The sequence below is a fragment of the Apteryx mantelli genome, chromosome 1 (assembly GCF_036417845.1).
Source record: "Apteryx mantelli isolate bAptMan1 chromosome 1, bAptMan1.hap1, whole genome shotgun sequence".
In the NCBI taxonomy this organism is placed as follows: Eukaryota; Metazoa; Chordata; class Aves; order Apterygiformes; family Apterygidae; genus Apteryx; species Apteryx mantelli.
The window spans coordinates 135,399,058-135,418,487 of NC_089978.1; the positions used below are offsets into that span (position 1 = coordinate 135,399,058).

General features: G+C 43.2%; 1 protein-coding gene across 1 annotated transcript in view; it reads right to left on the minus strand.

The window, feature by feature from the left end:
* CLCN1 (chloride voltage-gated channel 1) overlaps positions 1 to 18,916 on the minus strand; it is a 40,061-nt gene extending 21,145 nt beyond the window's left edge. Inside the window, exons 1-9 of the mRNA XM_013958137.2 lie at positions 18,824 to 18,916; positions 17,766 to 17,999; positions 9,687 to 9,840; positions 9,046 to 9,177; positions 8,141 to 8,269; positions 7,903 to 8,036; positions 7,480 to 7,557; positions 3,699 to 3,777; positions 3,168 to 3,293 (exon numbers count right to left, since the gene is read on the minus strand). Of these exons, the coding sequence (XP_013813591.2) occupies positions 3,168 to 3,293; positions 3,699 to 3,777; positions 7,480 to 7,557; positions 7,903 to 8,036; positions 8,141 to 8,269; positions 9,046 to 9,177; positions 9,687 to 9,840; positions 17,766 to 17,999; positions 18,824 to 18,916 (1,159 nt within the window). The remainder of the gene's footprint in view (positions 1 to 3,167; positions 3,294 to 3,698; positions 3,778 to 7,479; positions 7,558 to 7,902; positions 8,037 to 8,140; positions 8,270 to 9,045; positions 9,178 to 9,686; positions 9,841 to 17,765; positions 18,000 to 18,823) is intronic.
* Between the last annotated feature and the right edge of the window lie 514 nt (positions 18,917 to 19,430).

The window sequence follows — 19,430 nt, forward strand, 5'->3', positions numbered from 1 at the left end:
TAGGAAGTTTGTCACTTGGAGTTTTTTGAACAAGGCTGTAAAACAAGATTAAAGGGAATGTTATCTATTTAGATTATTGAAAGGTCTCACATGAGGCTGTGGAGCCATATACAGAGGTCCACTGATCAAATGGAAAAAGAGAAAATGTTACCAGGGATCAGAAGCTAGCCCAGAGAGGGAAAAAAAGTGGGTTTGTCACAATAGACATGTAATAGGGGCTGCAAATTGTTGTCTTGGGGCTCTGTGGTGTTGAATGAATTTTCTCAGGGGGTCAATATTGGAGCTGATTCTGTTTAACATTTTCATCAACGTCCGGGGTGATAGGATGTAAAGTATGATCAGTGAGTTTGCTGACCACACCAAACTGAAGGAAGGAGGGGGCATGGTCAATAAGTTGGAGGGCTGGGCAGCCATCAATACAGAGTGGCCTCAACAAACTGGAGGACTGGACTGGTAGGAACCTCGTAAGTTCAACAAAGACAAATGTTTAGTCTTGCCCCTGGAATAGCAGGTGCATCAGTACAGTCTGGGGAGCTAGTGAATAGAAAGAGCTCTTCAGAAAAGACTGGGAGACCTGGTTCAATGTTCACCCTTGTGGCCACATTAGCAAGAGCACAATCAGTAGGTTGAGGAAGGCAGTTATTTCCCTCCATATAGCAGTGATGAGGCCACATCTAGCATACCTCAACCATTCTGGATTCTCCAGTATAAAAGAAATACAACAAAACCAGAGAGAGTCCAGGGAAGCGTCCTGCAATGGTCAGAGGCATGGAGCACACGATGCACATGAAAAGGCTAACTAGCTCTATTCAGCTTGGAAATGAGAAGGCCAAGGGAGGTTCCTGTACCTAACAGGAAAGTTGTAGAAACACGGTGAAAGGACAAGAGGAAATATGCACAGCTTGCAGCAAGGAAATTTTAACTATATTTAAGGAAAAAAACGCTTCTTTTGAAGGTGGTTCAGCACTGAAACAGATGCCCGGAGAGGCAGTGGAAAGTTGGCCCTGCTATAAGCAGCAGTTTGGACTACAGACCTCCAGGAGTCTCTTTCAACCTAAATCTTTCTATGATTCTGTAATAATAATTCTGTGGAAGGTAGCAAAATGTGTACATGTTACTAAATTGGTCTAGCCTGGCTGGGAGCAGAGAAGAGCATGTAAGAAAGGCAATGTTCTGTGTTGATGAATGCAAAGTAATGCACACAGTGGGGGAAGATTATTGATACATGATAAAGAAATCTAATTTAATGATAACATTTCAAGAAAGAGATTTGTATCAGTGTAGACAGCTCTAACACAAAGATCTTTTTTTCCTTTTTTTTAATTTCAGCTGCTAGAAATGTGTAAATGTTGTGTAAGAAATGGGTACACAATGCAAAAAATATTGTAATACCTTCAAATAAATCAGTACTCATCTCATCTGCTTGTAACTCTGATCATTTTATCTCAAAAATTTTCTGGAAGATGACAAATAATTGCCTAAGCAGAAAAATTACTTCACGGATTATGTATGAATTTGCAATAGTTTAGATATTCTGCATGAACATTACAAGCAGATGTGCATAGTGCACAGTAGGGTAAGCAGTTTCTTCCACGTTCAAGTACATTACCTTACTTCATACAAAAGTATTCTTACTATATGATAATAGTGTCCACACAGGAAACTAGCATAAAGTCATCAGCTTATCTACAGAGTGCATAATTTCTGAGAGTAGACAAGGCTTTAGAAATTGTGAAGACATCAGAAAGTGGGCCTAAGAAAAACCCTTGCATGAAGAAAGACTGAAAAGGCTGGACTTGTAACTTTCAAAAGGAAGTGAGCAAGGAGAGGTAAGTTAGAACAGGCATGATAAAAGGTCACAAAATAATAAATGCTAGTCTAGGCAAAAGCTTCCAGTTCCTCAATACTAGGACAAGGAGACTGGTGACACAAAGCAAATTCAGAACTACAATAAGGAAATATTTTCACAGACAGTTGGATCATGGAACTTCTTAACCCAGATAGTCACTGAAGCAGAATGTAAGGAGCCATTAATATGGATATTAAGGCCATCCAGATGATTTTGAAGAAGAGACAGTAGGTCTGATGTTTCAGGATTAAGCTAATTTCTGATGATTTGAGAGATCAGAGAGGGAACCAAAGTAGATAAAGTGAAGTATAGGAGATTATCTTTTATCATTTGTCTTCAAATTCCTTGTATATTTCTCTGGAAAGAACAGAACACGTGTTTTTGTGATGGATCTGATGGCTGAATATCCCTCAATACAAGGCAGTGTTTCCACAGGCAAAGATGTAGTCATTTTCTATATCTGGACTCAAAAGCACATTCAAGCGAAATAGAAATGTTTTAGCATAGAGAAATCCAATCTTGTGAAGTCAACACAGACATAAACTATAGCAGTTTTTAAGTAAGGGAAGGGCCCACATGTAGTTCAGATCAATAAAACAGAGAAAAGTAGAAGGATAAAAGATAAGGGCATAATAAGCAAGAAGTTTACAAAGAAATGACAGCCTCTTGCATCAGCTAGAACTCCATTCCCACAGTATCCAAAATGCTCTCCTGAACAGGCTTGCTCTGTGCTATTTCTGTCTGCACAAAAGTTTCACTTGTCTTTTTCAGTAAATTGAGGATGGTTATTTTTTTCCTTCAGAGCTACCATGAAGCAAGTACATTTGGACCTTTCAGTCTTCTTTTTCTTCAGACCTCACTAATCTTGTGGCCTCCTAATCATTTTACCACCTCATTTTCCTAAACTATGTCCTGTTTTTTATGCTTCTGGTGAAGAGATGACCAAACCTGACCATGGCATTTCTAGTGCACCAGAGCAGCATACACTGTAGTATATACTATCTTCTCTGTGATGGGATATCTTTAGATTTGCAGCCTTGACATTTTGTTGACCAGGGGCAAAAATCTCACCTTAAGGGCCCTCTTACTTGATGAGGAGTCATATTCAGTCATTTTTGGGTCATATGCCCCATACACCTAGGAACAGATAAGCTAGACAACTGGTGACATAAGATGCTTCTTTTTCTCTTTCCTTCTCTACTGTTGGAAGTCACATGGAATGGCAGAAGTTTCAAACTTTGGCTTTGAGAAAGATGGAAAATAATAAATTAATAGAGCGACTTTGGCACAAAGAGAGTAGAAATGGTTCTTAGCTTACCTGCATCCTTGTTCCAGACAGCAAGTACACGGAAAATGAAGGCACTAAAGGTAGCTGCAAAGAAACCTCTCCAATAATTGCGCACAGCAAAATAAGTGGAAGTGACCTCAATGCTGAAAAGGACCCCTGGAAAAAACCAGACATGTAGTCACTTGTAAGTAAACCCACAAACTCTTCACATCCCAGCCTGCTGTCATCTTCTTGCTGTGGTCATAGTGTCTACACCAGAGAGTTTGCAAAGGGGGCAAAGTTAAAATCCTGTCAGAAGTGTAATGTCAGAAGCATGAGAGAGGCTCCTAGACAGGCTTCTAAAGAGTCTTCTCCTCTTGCCTGCAGAAGGCTGACAACATATGGAGAAAACACTGCGTCAGAGAAGCTGGGGAGACTGGAAACATTAAAGGCAAGTTTCTTTGTTCAAGGTAGGTGACAGACCAAGAACAGGGTGCAGGAAAGGGGAAAAGGAGATTAGGACTAGGCAAGAGAGGATTTAAGTACCTGAGAAAAAGGAAAGCAAAGTGAAAAGCCACTTGCCTCCAAGTGGTGTCCCAAAACAGCAGCCGACCCCAACAGCACAACCCACAGTCAGGACATCTGTGTAATAATATGGCTGCTACTGGTGGAAGAGACAAAGAGAGACAAAAAAACAGAAGAAAGAAGGAAAGAAAGGAAAGAGTGAGTAACAGAATTAGCAGGTACAGCCACATGGTGTCATCTAGTTCTGTCACCAGTCTTAGAGTTATAGCTATGCTTATCTTGCTTCTCCCTCCTGGATGCCTTCAAAATATTCAAAAGACTTGGCTCAAGACAGGCATATGCCTGGAGTCACATCTTCAGGACACATGGAGAAGGCAGCATCCTATCTTTCATTGAAACATGCACATTTCTGTCACTATTGAAGAAACATCTCATGGAAAATCCTTGGGAAGCTGGAGGCCCACGTTTGTTTTGCTCCATCTCTTTTACTTTGGCAGGTAATCTCAGGATGCGCATGTGCCAGAGAGTGCCTCAAAGAAAAAAAAAACCTCTGAGTTTGGATGCACAGGGCACATGCATATCCAGAACTGAACTCGGACAGCTGCTGTACATTCTGACGTCCTGAGTAGGTAAGTGGGTAACAGATCATGTAGTAAAATATCGTACTCTCTTGGTGAAAGCAATCAAGATACTAAAGTGGAATAGATGTTATAAAAGGTAGAATCTCTCTTGAGACTGTTTTGGAGGACATAGAGCTGTTGAAAGGGAGAAAATCCCCTTCCACTCTTTCTCCAAGACTTGGAAGAGCACCTGAGGACCCCAAAGTGCCTGAAAATGGTGAGAAGCCTTAGGAAAGGGGAGCAGATAGGTTTTATTTTGTGTTGTCTATATCTTAGGTGGTTTCTAATATAAAGAACACTAGAGTTAAAGCCAGTAAATTTGGTACTTCCTGCTATCACACATCCCTAAAGTAGCCTATTAGGTCTCCCACAGGAGTGGAGTTTTGAGACAGGGTGATTTTGTGTTACTGTGGGAATAGAAATGGCCAAGGTGACCTCTAATGGCCAAAGGCCATGAAGTCCCACTTACCTGAGCAGGTGTTTGATGGAGCCTCAGCCAAGAGATGTGTCAAGTCTAGGCCTGTACAGCCCAACAAAAAAGGGCCGGGGACCATTCCCTGACCCAAAATAGTCTGGCCAAATCCATAGCTTTGTCCTGGGTCTCCTCTGAGCACTGTGTATTGCCCCTGTGATATAATCATTTGTGGGGGGTGGGAAGGAATGACATTACAGGGGCTTCCGTTCAAAATGTCTGGAGTAAGGTGATGGTTGTGCTGCAGCCCACCAGCATGGTGATTCACAGCTTGAAACTGAGAATACATGTTACATGGCCTGAAGTGTGGCAATAGATATGTAGAATAGAGGGTGCAAAGCCTGATGGGATAGTGTAAGAACAATGTAAGACTGAGAGACCCAAGCATGGTATAGTCTTATCCATACTGGCCATTGAGAATGGTCACTGGCACACGGCATCCCCCAGACCATAACCTGGCACTGTATCAGACTGCTGAATGGCACAGGCCAAAACCAGGCCAGGAATCATGCTAATGCTTAAGTAGTATGGAGGATGAGCTTGGCTTGTTCCCTGGTGCTTCTAGCAGCATAGAAGTATCCAGAGAGACTGAAACAAAAAAAACAAAGAGTACTAGAGGACCTTCAGAAAATGCAGGCCTGCACACCGTTTGCTTGCCAAGGACTAAACTGGCTTTTCAAACACATATTGAGGGCTCCTTGTAAATACAGAGGCTGGTGTTCACCAGCAATAATACCAAAAAAATATACATGGTGATATGATATAAACTTGCAAGCCATATCCAGGACTAAAGTAAAATAAAGATTACGTCTCCCAGGTAATAGAAATCACATTTGGCAAGCTTGTGGGAAGCCATAAGAGGAACACAACTAGGGCTATGAAAACTATGATAACTTCCAATTCCTCTACTACAATGTAATCACAGACTCATAGCAAGTTTCAAGCTTCAGTCTCTGGAGGTCTCTCCTCCAACTCCTTGCTCAGAGCTAGGCTAACTCCAAGGCTAGATCAGGTTGCTCAGGATCTTGTCCAGGTGAGTCCTGAACATCTCCAAGGGTGGAGATTCCCTAACCTCTCTGGGCATCTATGCCAGTGCTGAACCAGCTTCAGGGGAGGGGGACATTTTTCCTTTATACATAGTCCAAATTTCCCATGTTGCAAACTGTGTGCATTGCCTCTTGCACTATTTACCTCTGAGGAGAGTCTGACTCCATCTTCTCTAAAATCCCCTTTTAGGTGGCTGAAGATAGCAAATAGACTATCCCCCTTTAGCCTTTTTTCCTCCAGGCTGATCAAAACCAGCTCCCTCAGCCTCTCTCCATATATTATTGCTCCAGCCTCTCAAACATCTTATTGGCCCTCTGCATGTCTCTTACACAGGGGAGCCCAAAACTTTACACACAGAGTTTTCTATTCTCCAGTCCACTGATAAAAATATATGTAAAGTCGTGCACTATTGATGCTATCACTTCCTGTCATCTCATCAACTGCTGTCATCTCCTGCCCTTAAATGGTGTCACTCCTTATGTGAAGTGTTTTTTAGCTTCTGTTCTCTACTGAATCTTTATTATTTTGTGAACAGACCTTGGTACTCTCCAAGTTGAACAATGTCCCTGGAAGGCAGGCAGGGACTGAACAAGCTGTGTCATTAGAAATCAGCACCTTAAATGGTGTCGCTTTTCCTATGGCCTTTGCAGGATAAAGCTCTCTCTTTCTTCCATTGCCACCAGTTACATGAGGAAAGAAATAGCTCATGATGGTACAGAACTGGAAGAGACATTTGTGGAAAACCTGTCCGAGAGCAGGAGATCACACAGCGAGAGGCGAGATGAGGTGTATGTTAAATGTCACATATAGGAAGACACTTGCCTCCAAGAGGAGCCCCGAAGCAACATCCAACTCCAACTGCGCAAGCTGCCACCAGGAGATCGAGCTGCCTGTGCACATTCTGAAACAGATAGTGCAGCCAAAGAAGGGCATGCCAGGGTTAGAGGGAGCAAAGACAAGGGGTTAGGACCCAGAACACTGAAACAAAGCAACAGCCAGCAGCAGATTCAACCATTGCTATTCTAAATAGCAGCCTCTACACACTTTAGTATAGTCTTTAGTACAGTCAGCTGGTCTCCAACAGTGAGAACTGGTCATTATGCACAGATAGGATCTACTCAAGTACAACAGCACCTCCTACTGTTATATTGCATCCAGTTTCTTCTAGGAGCCTGTATGTAAAGCAATTACTACATATAGCTATGTATACAGTTAACAGATTTTTTTGTATAGCTAGTCAATATAGTGATCTCCCCGCACAGGCTGTTCTACAACAGCAAAAGCCTGGAGACTGTGTCTATAATTAGCAATGCACTACACATTCTGGTTTAAAGACAAATTGATCTTTGTCTACAGCTACTTAAGAAATCTTTTTACGCAGACATTGACTGCAGTCCAAAGGTTTCCACATCATGAGACAGAAAACTTGTGAAACCCATATTCCTAACCAGCCTCTGTGCAATGTAGTGGGTAATATACCTGGCTGGTCCTACACAGTTATTGTGCTGTATATCTGGCCTCCCACATTTTCTTTGGCTTGTAATTTACTGCTCTATGGCAGTATGATGAACTTCAATCAGTATGCTCCCTCTGTATCTTGTGGCCTACCCATATTATCCTTCCTCCACAGGAGAAATCAGCTAGTGTGTCTTAGGAGTCTGATGTGTAGAAGAGCTGTTTGCAGAGACATGTGTCTTACCTCATACACACCACAGAAAATTGACATGAATTTGCTGAGTACAGCAGCACAGATGCTGGCAATATGCACAAAAGGACCCTGCAAGAGAAGAACAGGAGAAAATCAGAGGGGGTTACCCTCTACCACCGTTTAGTCATTGCAGATCTCACAACTTCTTTGACTATCCTAACCTGTCCTTCATTCTTCTTCTTCTTCTTCCTCTCAAAGACTACTTGACTTGAGTCTCTGACCTTTTCTATATCAAGCCTTTCATAGAGAAAGGAAAATGGCCAATGGGAGATAAGGGTTGCTGGAAAGAACAGAGCTTTGAGAAGAGGAATGGTGGCAAAGGAAAGACAACATTTATAGACTCTTCTTCCACAGACAACACCTCCCACCTCCCAGACCCTGGCAACCACTGCACATGAAGATAGCACCATTCACCTCTTTCCCCACGGGCATGCCACTTCCAAGCCCAGCTGTAAGGCCCACAACTTTGGCCACAAAAGCTTTGAGAGTGAGGTATTCCTTGAGGACCACTCCCCTCATAATTGTCTTCAGCTCTGGAATCCCAGACCCTGAAAACAACAACAGAACAGGGCATGAAGAAACAATCAACAGGCAAATTGAACAAGAAAAAGAGACAGACAGAAACAGATTTTTCCATGCCTTCTGCCCTCACCAACAGCCTGTGGGGAGATGAGGTGGCAGAAAATGGCCGCAAACAGAATGAGAACAAGTGGGTATGTGACCCATGCCAAATACTGCATAGCGACATTCGGGTGCAGCTCTCTGTACATCCACTTGTAGGCTGTTGACAGACAAGCAAAGAAGTTGTCAGTAACCGCAGCTGCTCCAAACAGGTTGGTAAACATCAAGGAATCACACACTTGCTAAATCTGCCCATACTAAACCTCCTTGAGAAATGCTGTCCTGAGGTTCTAGTTTTCTGAGGGAAGCAGGACAATGCCTTGGAGTGCAGGTTTCAAGATAAAACAGCATTCTGCCAGAATGGATAGAAACAGCCTTCTCTTTGCAGTCAGTATTAATACCTGTATCCTAACATGGCATTAGCAGAGTTACATTGCATGTAGTCGGGGGGATGAATCACTGAATGGGGATCTTCATTTGGCAGCATGAAGGCCTTATGTGTGCCCTGGATCACAATAAAGTGGTCCATCAACAGCTAGTGCCCTCTCCTCCATCTCAATCATGTGAAAATAAACACATAAACCTGGAGAAGATGGGAATCAGTATAACAGGAAGGACCAGATTACCACTTCCCTGTGGTCCTACAATTACCAGGGAGCAGGAGGGAAAGGATGCCAAAGTAATGGTTTGTCTTTTATTCACACACATATCCTTTGCTCCATGCCCACTTCCTTCCACATTTTTCCCTACTACCCCTTTAAAGAGCTATGTCCCAGTTAACCTCCTTTCTACTATGTTACAAGTACTTCCAACTTCCCTGGCAGAAAGGAGTGAGGATGGGACACTGACCTTGAAGGAGGAGGAACATTGGTCACTGGGGTTGTAAAACATTAATTTGATTTACATGTGTTTTTGCAGCATTTGAATGGAACCCACCCTGTAGGCTCTTTGCGCTGGCATAATCCATTCCCCAGCTCACCAGCGCCATGACCAGACCCAGCAGAATTAAGAAAATCCAGTCCTCTCCAAGCTTCTTGGTAACATACTTCTGGATGCATCTAGCACAGTCTGTTGAGGAGAAAGTAAACCAGAAACAGTGAAGAGACACAAATGAAGCCTGTGTCTGTCTCTCCTCTCCTGTGCTGAGAACTGACAACAGTAAGGATTTATTTGGAAGAACTCTGGGCATAGCGTTGAAGGACTGGCACTCATCCCCGCCTTACACTGTCCTGCAAAGTCTTATGCAGCTTCAAAAAAAAAAAAAAAGGGGGGGGATTTTAACCTCTTGGACACAGGCAGCAAAAATCTGACACAAGGAAGTTCTTTTCATCCTGTTACAGAGATCTGTTGTAAAAGGAGAGATTACCTTGAGACTTCTTTCCAAACAGATCTGGGATATTTCTAGCGTGAAAGGGGACATGGAAATGTCTTTTCAATCCACTGTGTTTCCTTTTCCTTCCTTCTTCACTTCTCCCCAGTCAAAGCTTCCTTGTCTTTTTGCCCTGTTTAAGTTCCATCTCTTTGGCTGGCCTACCCAATGTTTGGTCTCAGTGTAAGCGGAGATGAATTGTCCCTACCTTGACATTTGGAATAGTGCTCTTCTTTGATCTCTGTTTGACTCTCACGATTCAGAGGTCTTCCGTTGTTCTTTTGGACCTGCTTCTTATTCAGTAGTTTTGCTGCTTCCTCCTCTGCAAAGTCAGTTATCTGGTCTGTGTATTGGCCATAAAGCTAGAGGAGCAGAAAGCAAGAGACATCAAATGAAAAGTAAAGGCCAATATCCCTTCACAGACAGCATGAAAGATGAAAAGGCAGATCTACTAACAGTCAGATGTACAGATTCATGTGTATCCTGGCAGGGAGACAGGGACACAGAAAATCTCAGACAGAGGTAACTCATCTTTCTTTCTTTTTCCTTTCTGGTTCTAATACAGTGAAAGGAGATGGTCTTGCTCATACTCATAGCAGCTAATCTGCTGCTCTGCATGCATATTGTACATAGCACACAGACCATCTGACTGAGCTTCCCAACCTTTTGTCATGCATGGCTAACATGTTAATTTCCAGAGAGAATCTGGATATTTATTTGGGGCAGCAAAAATCTTTAGCAGTGTGCCCTCTCTTCCCTCTATATCAGGGTACCAGTACCAATCCAATGTTCTCTGTACCCTGACTTTAACAATGACTTTAAAGCTGCATTCTCTCTTGAAACAGAGGGCAGCTCTGTTCTGAAAGCTCTCTCTGTAAAAAAGCCACACAGATCTCTCTGGGTCAGTTTGCCAAAGGATCTTAGGCAAAATTTAATCATGCAATCAAAAAAAAGAAAAAAAAGGTGAGGAGGGGGGAAAAAGTCAGGTGGGTTTAATTACACAGGCTAAGATGAGGTGCCTTCTTGCAACAGTGAAACTGTTCATCCTCCTCCTCCTCCTCAGCTAGGTTCATTTGGGATTCAAACAGTAAGCATCTTTGCCTCTGAGGCATCCAGTGCAATCCTGCTTTGAGCATGCCTGTCCCACTCAAGTATTACTGTGATCAGCATGACCAGCCAGTACCTAACCCACTAACACAGAGACGTGATTTCTGTACAAGTCATTAGCTACTCTAGTTTGCTCCAGCTGACAGTACAAGGTGGGAGCTCTAAAAGAAGGTCAGATACTACACAGTGAGGAAAAAGGAAATAGGTGAATTTGAACTATAAGATATACTAAAGGCACATGAAATTTCTCATGGTTAAATGTACGTCCCCTTTCAAAAGATGCAGATGTCCACTGATATTTATGTGATGCCTCATATGCTACTCAGTCACTGATGCCATAAGGTCTCGCACAGTAATGAAGGGACAGAGGATTTTTTCTCCTAAAAGAATACTGCAGAAATTACAACTGTGTGTAGAACTTTTGACATTATCTTACAGTTTGATTTATTCTACAGGCACTAAACTCATAGACTTATTAATGGACCAACATCCATTGGCAGCTGGTCTAGGAATTTGGGAATGACTATGGCCACTGTAGGTACCTACAGCCTATTTGTGAATGGGTATGGCTAGCTCCTAGTTTTTGAAAAATTGCCTAGGGTGGAGGTTTGTTAGGTTTTTCTCCATTTGCCCTGCTCCCCATCTCTCCTAAATCTTTGTATTTCCTTTTGGGGAGTACAAGATATGATCACAGAATGCTAATCGCTTTCTAATATCCTCAGAAAGAGTCAGAACAGGCTCAGGCCTGAAGGAAAGAGATTAAACAGGCTCTCTGGAGATACAAAAGAAGGTTAGAATTGCTCACAAGAGGCTGCCACCCTCAGGGCTTTCTCATACACTGTGGCAACACTGTCAAACATCTCTGAAGGTTTAGTGAGGTATCACGCTACCAAACAGGCTGCAGGAATGGCCTGCAAGTGTTCATCCTGCTGCCAATGAATGCTTAATGAGGCATGCAGCCATGGATGGTGTACACAGTGGAAAAGAAGCAGCATCAGCGCAGAGTTATCAGAGGGTACCACACAATACCTCCCATTATTTATCCAAATCGTCCTCCTAAGTGCCCACGTATCTCCAACTCCTCTGAAATTACTAACTACCTAATCTAGTCATTGTCATCAGATATTAATCTTGAAATTCAATCGGTCACATGCAATTCACAAGTAGCTACACGAGCTTACTGAGGAACATGTGTGACATTTTTGCACATGGATCTGCAGTAAACTTGGCAGCTGTGCCTTCTCTTCAACAAAGAGTTCTCAAGGAAGCTTGAAGGATCCTGACTATACCCACTTGTTCATTTATCAGAGTCCGTCAGGAGCAGCCATCCTCCCTCCCTCCCTCCCTCAGGGAATAGGTGTAGGGGGTGTTTGTTTGAGAAACTCAGAATAAGCCTCTCCTCTTCACATGACCTTCAGTGAAATACCTTTGAGTTTGAAGTTCCCATCTGATGCATGGCCTGTGGTCTTGGCACTTCACAGCTGCCAGAATGTGACCCTTTGCTTCCTCCCCAGCACAAACCTGCTTCTCTAAGATTTTCTGAGTGGTTGTAGGAGGAGAGCGAGCGATGTTCAGATCAGCAAAACTAGACACTTCAGCTGGACAATCACAAGACATTTGAGACATATGAAGTATTGCTACATGTGTTTAGGAGATGCTTATATTTGACAGCTTTGCTTAATCTCCTTTCTAAGTGACATAGGAGATGTTGCTCATGTTCCCTTGGGACTTCCATGATCTCAGACATCAACTGTAGAAAGGGGATAATGCAGCTGACCTGAGAGAGAATTTGGGATCAAATAGATTCAGAGACTTACAGAAAGATTTAGGCTGGAAGGCATCTCTGGAGGTCTCTAGTCCAATTCCGGGCTCACAGCATGCTAACTCCAAAACTAGATCAGGCAGCTCAGGATCTTGTCCAGGCAAATTCTAAACATCTCCAAGGATGGAGACTCCCCAGCTTCTCTGAGCACCTGTTCCAGTGCTGAATCAATTCATATCTCCAGATAGCAAATATGACTGAAAGTCCTAAGCAGTTTATTTATTTGCATATATTCATCAGCTGACATTTGTTCCATGCACAATAGTTTGTTCCCAGAAAACACCGGGAGGTAGCTTCCCTGCTGTCCCTTAAACAGATTCATCCTATCTGAACATCTATCTGAAAGTATTCTTCCACTTATCACTGTACTGGAAACTGAAAGATTTTAATGTATTTATTAACTCCATCATTTTTATCACCACAAGCACCAAATTAAGCAATGCAGACTCTCAGCAGTGAGGGATGGCCATTCTCTGATTCCCATAATATGGAACAAGGCAGTGAAACATCAGGTTGAAGGACTTGACAGATTTCACATACAAGGTAGGCTGTCACAAATAAAATCCAGTCTTAAACAGCAGATTGTGCAACTTGTTTCCCTCACGATGCCTATTTCAGCCAGCAATGCCAAGCAGTAACAGATTTTGCATAAATCATCTTCACATTAACAGTCATTTCAACTAATGTTTAATTTGCTATCACAAGCTCACAAGGGATGAGTTCATATCAAATACAACTTAATTCAAACTATAAACTCAAATCCATGCCAAATATGAAGTTCAAATTAGAGTCTTCCACCTTTTTCTCACATGGGAGGGCATTAAAATATAATAGTACAAAGGGTAAAAGTCATGGTACAGCATCCTAATTCACTCATTCAGTCAGGCTGGAAAATGGTTGACTCAGGACATGGAAAAAAAGGAGTTTGTCTCAGGACACAAAGAAGATCTTAGATGAAGATTTTGTTCTGGGAGTACAAGTTAGTCTCAACTAAAAGAACGTTTCGTACACGTGCTTTGCTGCTTCTGGACTCTGGCACTATCTCAAATTGTAGGAGACTGTGGGACAGAGTAAGAATCTGGAAATCAGGAGGTGACCTTTTAGCAAAATTAGGTTAGGTCAGAAATACCCATTCCATCAGAAGACATGTAGAACTAAAAATACAATAAGGCTTACACTGTTCTGTTCTTCTGACGCTACCTCTCTAACACATGGAACACGGAGTTTCTGAGCATCAGAAAAACAGGAGAGAATTTTAGTAGATACCAATTATTATCTAGAGGGATAAGTCAGAAAGGTAATATTATGTCCAGCTTGGCCAAATGATGAGTAAGTGGGAACACAATAATGGTATACAAGCAGCTGAAGGTATAAATACTGTTAAGGGGAAAAAAACAAAAAAAAATCCAGGGAGAAAGCACAGCTTGGGTAAAGTTCATTTTCAGGGAGGAAACATTTATTAATGTTGAACTGTAAAACAGCAGGGTTTGTCTTCCCCAAAAGACGGGGAAGCTTTGTTACTTGAGTTACTGGAGAAAAAGCTGCGCAGAATCTCAGGGTAAAAATATATACACCACCATGATCTCAAGATTTTTCTGGAAGCTATTGTGATGCTCAACACCTGCATAAAACTTCTCTCTCCTCTCAGCCCAAAGCCCATGCTATTTCTCATGCCATTTAGACTAAACAATATATTCTACACAGCATACTCTAGTGCTGAATTCCCTACCTCCAGCACTGCCAGTGCATGCTGTTTCTAATCTTCTCCTCCTGACCATTGTGGCAGCCTTGGGCTCTACAGACTGCTCATTCCTCTCACTCCTGCCTTGCGGCCATGCTGCCATTCCTGAAATGATTTTTCTTAGTTCTTTATGGGCAGATAGCAAAAGAGTAGCTATATTTGATCTCAAAGTTAAGACCTGCAAAAACCACACTTCATAAGTAAATTTAAATATCCATACAAAGTCTAGGTTCAACTGCTTAGACATAGACCCAAGGAGGCACATGTGAGGAGCTAGGGTGGGATGGGACAGCAAGTAAATAGTGATTTTCCCTGGAGAAGAGAAGGCAAAGGGGGGAAATCTAATATCAGCTCCCTCTACGTAAATGCGGGGTTAGAAAGACAACAGAGCCAGACTTCTCAGAGGAGCACAATGAAGGACAAGAGGAAACAGGCACAACTTACAACAAAGGGAAAGTCTGGCTACATGTAAGGAAAACATATCCCCATCTGCCCCCTCCCAAGGGTGGTTCAGCACTGGCACATGTGCCCAGAGAGGCTGGGGAATCGCCACTCTTGGAGAAGTTCAGGACTTGCCTGGATGAGTCCCTCAGCAACCTGATCTTCTTTGGAGTCAGCCCTGCTGTGAGCAGGTGTTAGGGCTAGAGACCTCCAGAGGTATTTAAGTCACCTAAATCTTTCTGAGAGTCTGTTGTTCTATAAAACTGCACTGCTTAATTATCCATTACACGTCCCTTGCATTACACTTGTGCATTTCTAAGGGAGCTCTCTGCCATAAACATCCTTTCTGCAGTCACGAATAACATAACACCTAAATACTTCACCACTTGCAGTTGCTTGAGGAAAAGCTCTTATTTCTGATGTAGAAAGAAAAAAAACATCCCAAATCCTACCATGTACCGGTTTGTATATTTTTACCAATGTATATTTTACCATCTATTGTATGCCTGTTCTCTATTATCTTAATTGTCAGTAATTATGTATATATTATTATCTACTATTATTATTATTTTATTATTTAATATCTGCTAGGTCTACTAGATGATCCAAGGTCAAAGACCAAGATTCCACTGTGCTGGGTCCTGCATAAACCCAGTCAAATCACAGATCCAACTTACATATAAAACACAAGACAATAGCTAGCACAAGAAAATGACACAATAGCTATCAGAACAACAAGCAGTGGTCTGAGAACTCCACAGATTCTAAAATCTCTCTCTTGCCAGGTATTGACACATCACAGTGGGGAAAAGAAACCTTAAGAGTTACTTTGCATGGAAATGGATGAAAACATGTGCAGCAGGTTGTTTTCCATGTAAATAGCATAAGTGTGCATGTTTGTACAAGATGTGTACATTAGCATGCATATTTATACTTCATCTGCATGTACACAAATACATAACAATATATACATATGCACAGCAAGCCTGGTTTTGCAGGAATGTGTCTGCATACAAGGCTGTATACATAAATGTAATGTTCATACACGTGTATGCAAGTGTTTATGTAAATATATTTCTAAGGCATGTTTTCAGTAAATCTATGTACGTCCCAGTTCGAGATTGCAAAGCATGTTCACATACGCATGCTTGTTTGGGGACATTACTGGTTGAAGATATGCATGGGGAACGCATCTGATGGCCTGCTATTTTGTGCAGGAGATTGTCAACATTCATGTGACCAGCATGCCTCTGTAGAGGAAGCAAGAGCATGGAGGTAGGTTGTACTGCCTCACTGTGTCATCTGTGCCTGCTTGTGAGAGTGGTCTTAGGCATTTGGGAATATCATATGGGGTGGATATATGTAAACTGGGGTATTTTGTGCATGGTTGTGCTTTACTGGAGAAACAATTTGTACCTCACAGCCCCTTTTCATATAATTCACTAAAGGTCCCTGCAACACAAGGCACATCTTGCCGCAACCCTCAGGCCCTAGACATTGCTCCATTTGCACTCCACATGCCAGGCATGTGCCATCCTCCCAGCAGAGCTGTGACACCTACCTAGAGCCAGCTCTGGACTCAGGCATGGCTGATGGAGATGAGACACTTCCTCATCATGAGCAGCCACTCACTTAGGCCCCTCCTGCCCCAGGGCTGCATCTCCCAGCCTGGGTGCCCCACCTGTGGCAGTGGGTACTGAGGGCCACCGCTGCTGGCTTTAGCCATCAGGGGTAACACTGGTGCTCTTAAAGGAGCCAGGTGACAGCAGCTGTCCCTGCTCTGCTCACTCCAAATGCTTTTTCCTCAAGCACTGAATTCCAACATACCCCATTTGCTGGCAGGACCTCAGCACCCCTCCATCACATCACTTACCCAAGCTCATCTGGCAGCACTCAATCACTTAGGGTGACAGCTGCAGCCAAACTGTTGCCTCACGTTAGTGTAAATACAGCATAAACTACTGAAGTCAGCCCTCTTTCCAGACACCTTCCAGTTTTGGCTGCTGCTTCCATATCAGCCAGTGAATGGCTTTGAAACAGTTTAGTGCAGAAGACATTTGCAAACTCTCAGTCATTTTAGCTAGTTTCAAAAGAGAAATTCCTGAATATGGCCATAGGACTGGTTCCCAAATCCATGCAATATGGCACCCATGATCCCCATTGGGATGCTTATCTTCTAGAAGAGATTTTCTTTATGGCAAATATGCTTTTTTCCTATCACCAAATCACAAAACTCCTTCAGAGATTATGCATCCCCCCACACCCAATCATTCACGTAAATGTTTGTGGAAGGGGATTCAAGAAACCTCCAGTCATATTTTCTCTGTATGAATTTCACATTCACATATTCTCTCTCTCTCTCTCTCTCATCACTGGACTAGTTCCTTCATCGTTATAATGTTCTTTTATGCCAGCTTAGTCTGAGCAGAGTGGTAAGAAACAAGACACCAAGTCTGTGATACAAACACACCCTCCCACCCCTGCACTTTGCAGGAGGCTGTCGCAAAGGAGAGATAGAGGAGACACAGAGGACAAGGGAAAAAGATCCATAGCCAGAGTCCATTTATGTCCCAAGCACTTTTTTCTGAAACCACTGCTTGTATGAACCAGAACAAGAGTCAGGTCAGGTGTAAGGGTTAGAAAATCCCTCACTTACACCTCCCAAAAGAGCTACCAGAACTATCAATATACATGTATGGGTCTGTGAGCATGAACTGCTCTCTGGTCACGGAAAAGTCAGAATGGAGCTCTGTAAGACTTCACCTATACGGCTGTGCCAATGGATACCCATCTATACAGCTCTGTTCTCTCTGTTTTTGTTCACTCTTCTGTTTCTCTACTTAATATCACAATGCAGCTGAAGGCAGCCTCAGTTTCTCTTTGATGCTACAAATGCATTAATGGGTTGATTCCGCATCCCAGGTTGCCCATTCTAACTCTATTTTTAGCCATGGCAGATGGAAATAACTCTTGACTTGAAATGCCAGTATTATTCCTGGATGTAAGTATGTAAAAGTCAATGCCTGACCTGGGAGCCAAGAAGAGAAGGGGAGAGTTGGTAGGACTGGGAATGGACAGGGTTCTGCACTCTACAGCACCATCCTAGGAGCCCCAAGAGTCTATGTGTTCCCAGTGAGACCTGCGCTGCCATAAAGGTCCCCATTATCCAGCCCTACCTGTGGGTGGTTGAGAGAGTTCTCCAGATAGTGCAGGTCGTCCCCTGTCCCCCTGGCCTCGCGTCCTGCCTCCAAAGGTATCCCGTAACGGGTGCATCTCTCAAAGCAGACATAGTTGTACTGCGGTGTGCCCCCCCACAAAGCTGATTTCGATCTGGATTCCTGTGTCTTGTGCTCTGAGCTCTCCATACCTCTACTCTTTACCTCATGCTCAGTTGTAACAGAGCTGCTACTCTAGACCTTACCTAGAACCAACTCATGGTCTGGCCTTGAGCACGGCCTCTGCACTCTTTCTTCTGCTCCCTCCTTCTTTTCTTTCTCTCCTCACACCACTCTGACTTGTTCTGTTCCTGCACACCCTTTCTCTCTGCCCCTCCTCCTTCTTGTGCCTCTCAGTTTCTTCTCTTCCCACCCAAAGGCAGTGATTGCAGGGCTTAACTATATTTATAGCAACCTTCCTCTGTCACATGATTCCCCAGTGCCACATCTGATCTGAGCAAAAGGCACTAACTCTGCCAGGACTGAATATCAGGTGTGTGCCATGGGGGACTCCTGAAGGAGAGAGAAAGAGGAGGGGGAGAAAAGAAGGCAGTAAGAAAGAGAGAGCTAGAAATACAGAGTCACAAAGCAGACAGGAGGAAGCAAGAGTACTTCTCCAGGAGATCTCTTCCTGCACATCTTCCTTGTCCTGAGCAAGCCATATTTGCAATGGGAACAAAATTCAGGGGGTTTCCTCTTTCTCTCCCCAGACGCCAGCCTTCCAAAAGAGTGAGAAGCAGTCATAAAGATGATAATGCCAGCTGCTATGGCGAGACAGAACAAGATGGGTGCACATCTGGTGACCCAAGACACCTTTGCTAAGTCTCAAGTCCACAGTCCACAAAAGAAGCAAGTCCTAAGGGAGAACTCCAGCACCTCCATAAATTGCTGGGCATTATTACTAAATCCCAGCATTTCCACTTGTCCTTATGATGAACACTTTTAGAGAATATAACCAGATCGCTCTGTGGGTATTCAATTATGGGTATACGCAGAAATTTCTTCTTCTTGATGCTCACTTTTACACAGATCAGAGCATTCAGCAGCTTCCCCTCTCCATCTGCCACTTGTTTCTCAGCCAGGTGAAAAGCAATGAGCTCAGCCAAGGCCATTGAACTACCAAACAGTAATAAGAATGAGAATCATTTTCCAGCAACATGGCCTAGAGACACCTCCCATGCTGTCAGTGGTCTACCTGTGATTGCATGGCTTTTGATGGCTATTAATCAACACAGAGAAGTGAGTTCAAGATCCTAGGAATTGTTTGCAAAAAAGTAAGACTCCCACATGCCTCAGGCACAAACACAAAAGAGCTACTGCCAGCTCCTTCTTCTTCCTCTTGCAGAAACTATCATCTCTCCAGAATTATGGCTCCCCAGACTTTCGCATTGAAAGCTAAGAGATTCATAGGCAGGATAGGAGAAAGAGGCAAAACATCCTCTCATTGGTCCAACACAGCAGCCTCACAGCACGTAGTGTCTCCAAAGTGTTCCATTTTGCAGATCCCTGCAACAGCTTTCCTGGAGATGCATTTTGCTTTTTCTCACTCTGCCTGATCCTCCAGTGCAGGTTACAAAGAAAGTCTTCAAGAGGAAGATGTACCTGATTTCCTCCATAAACCACCTC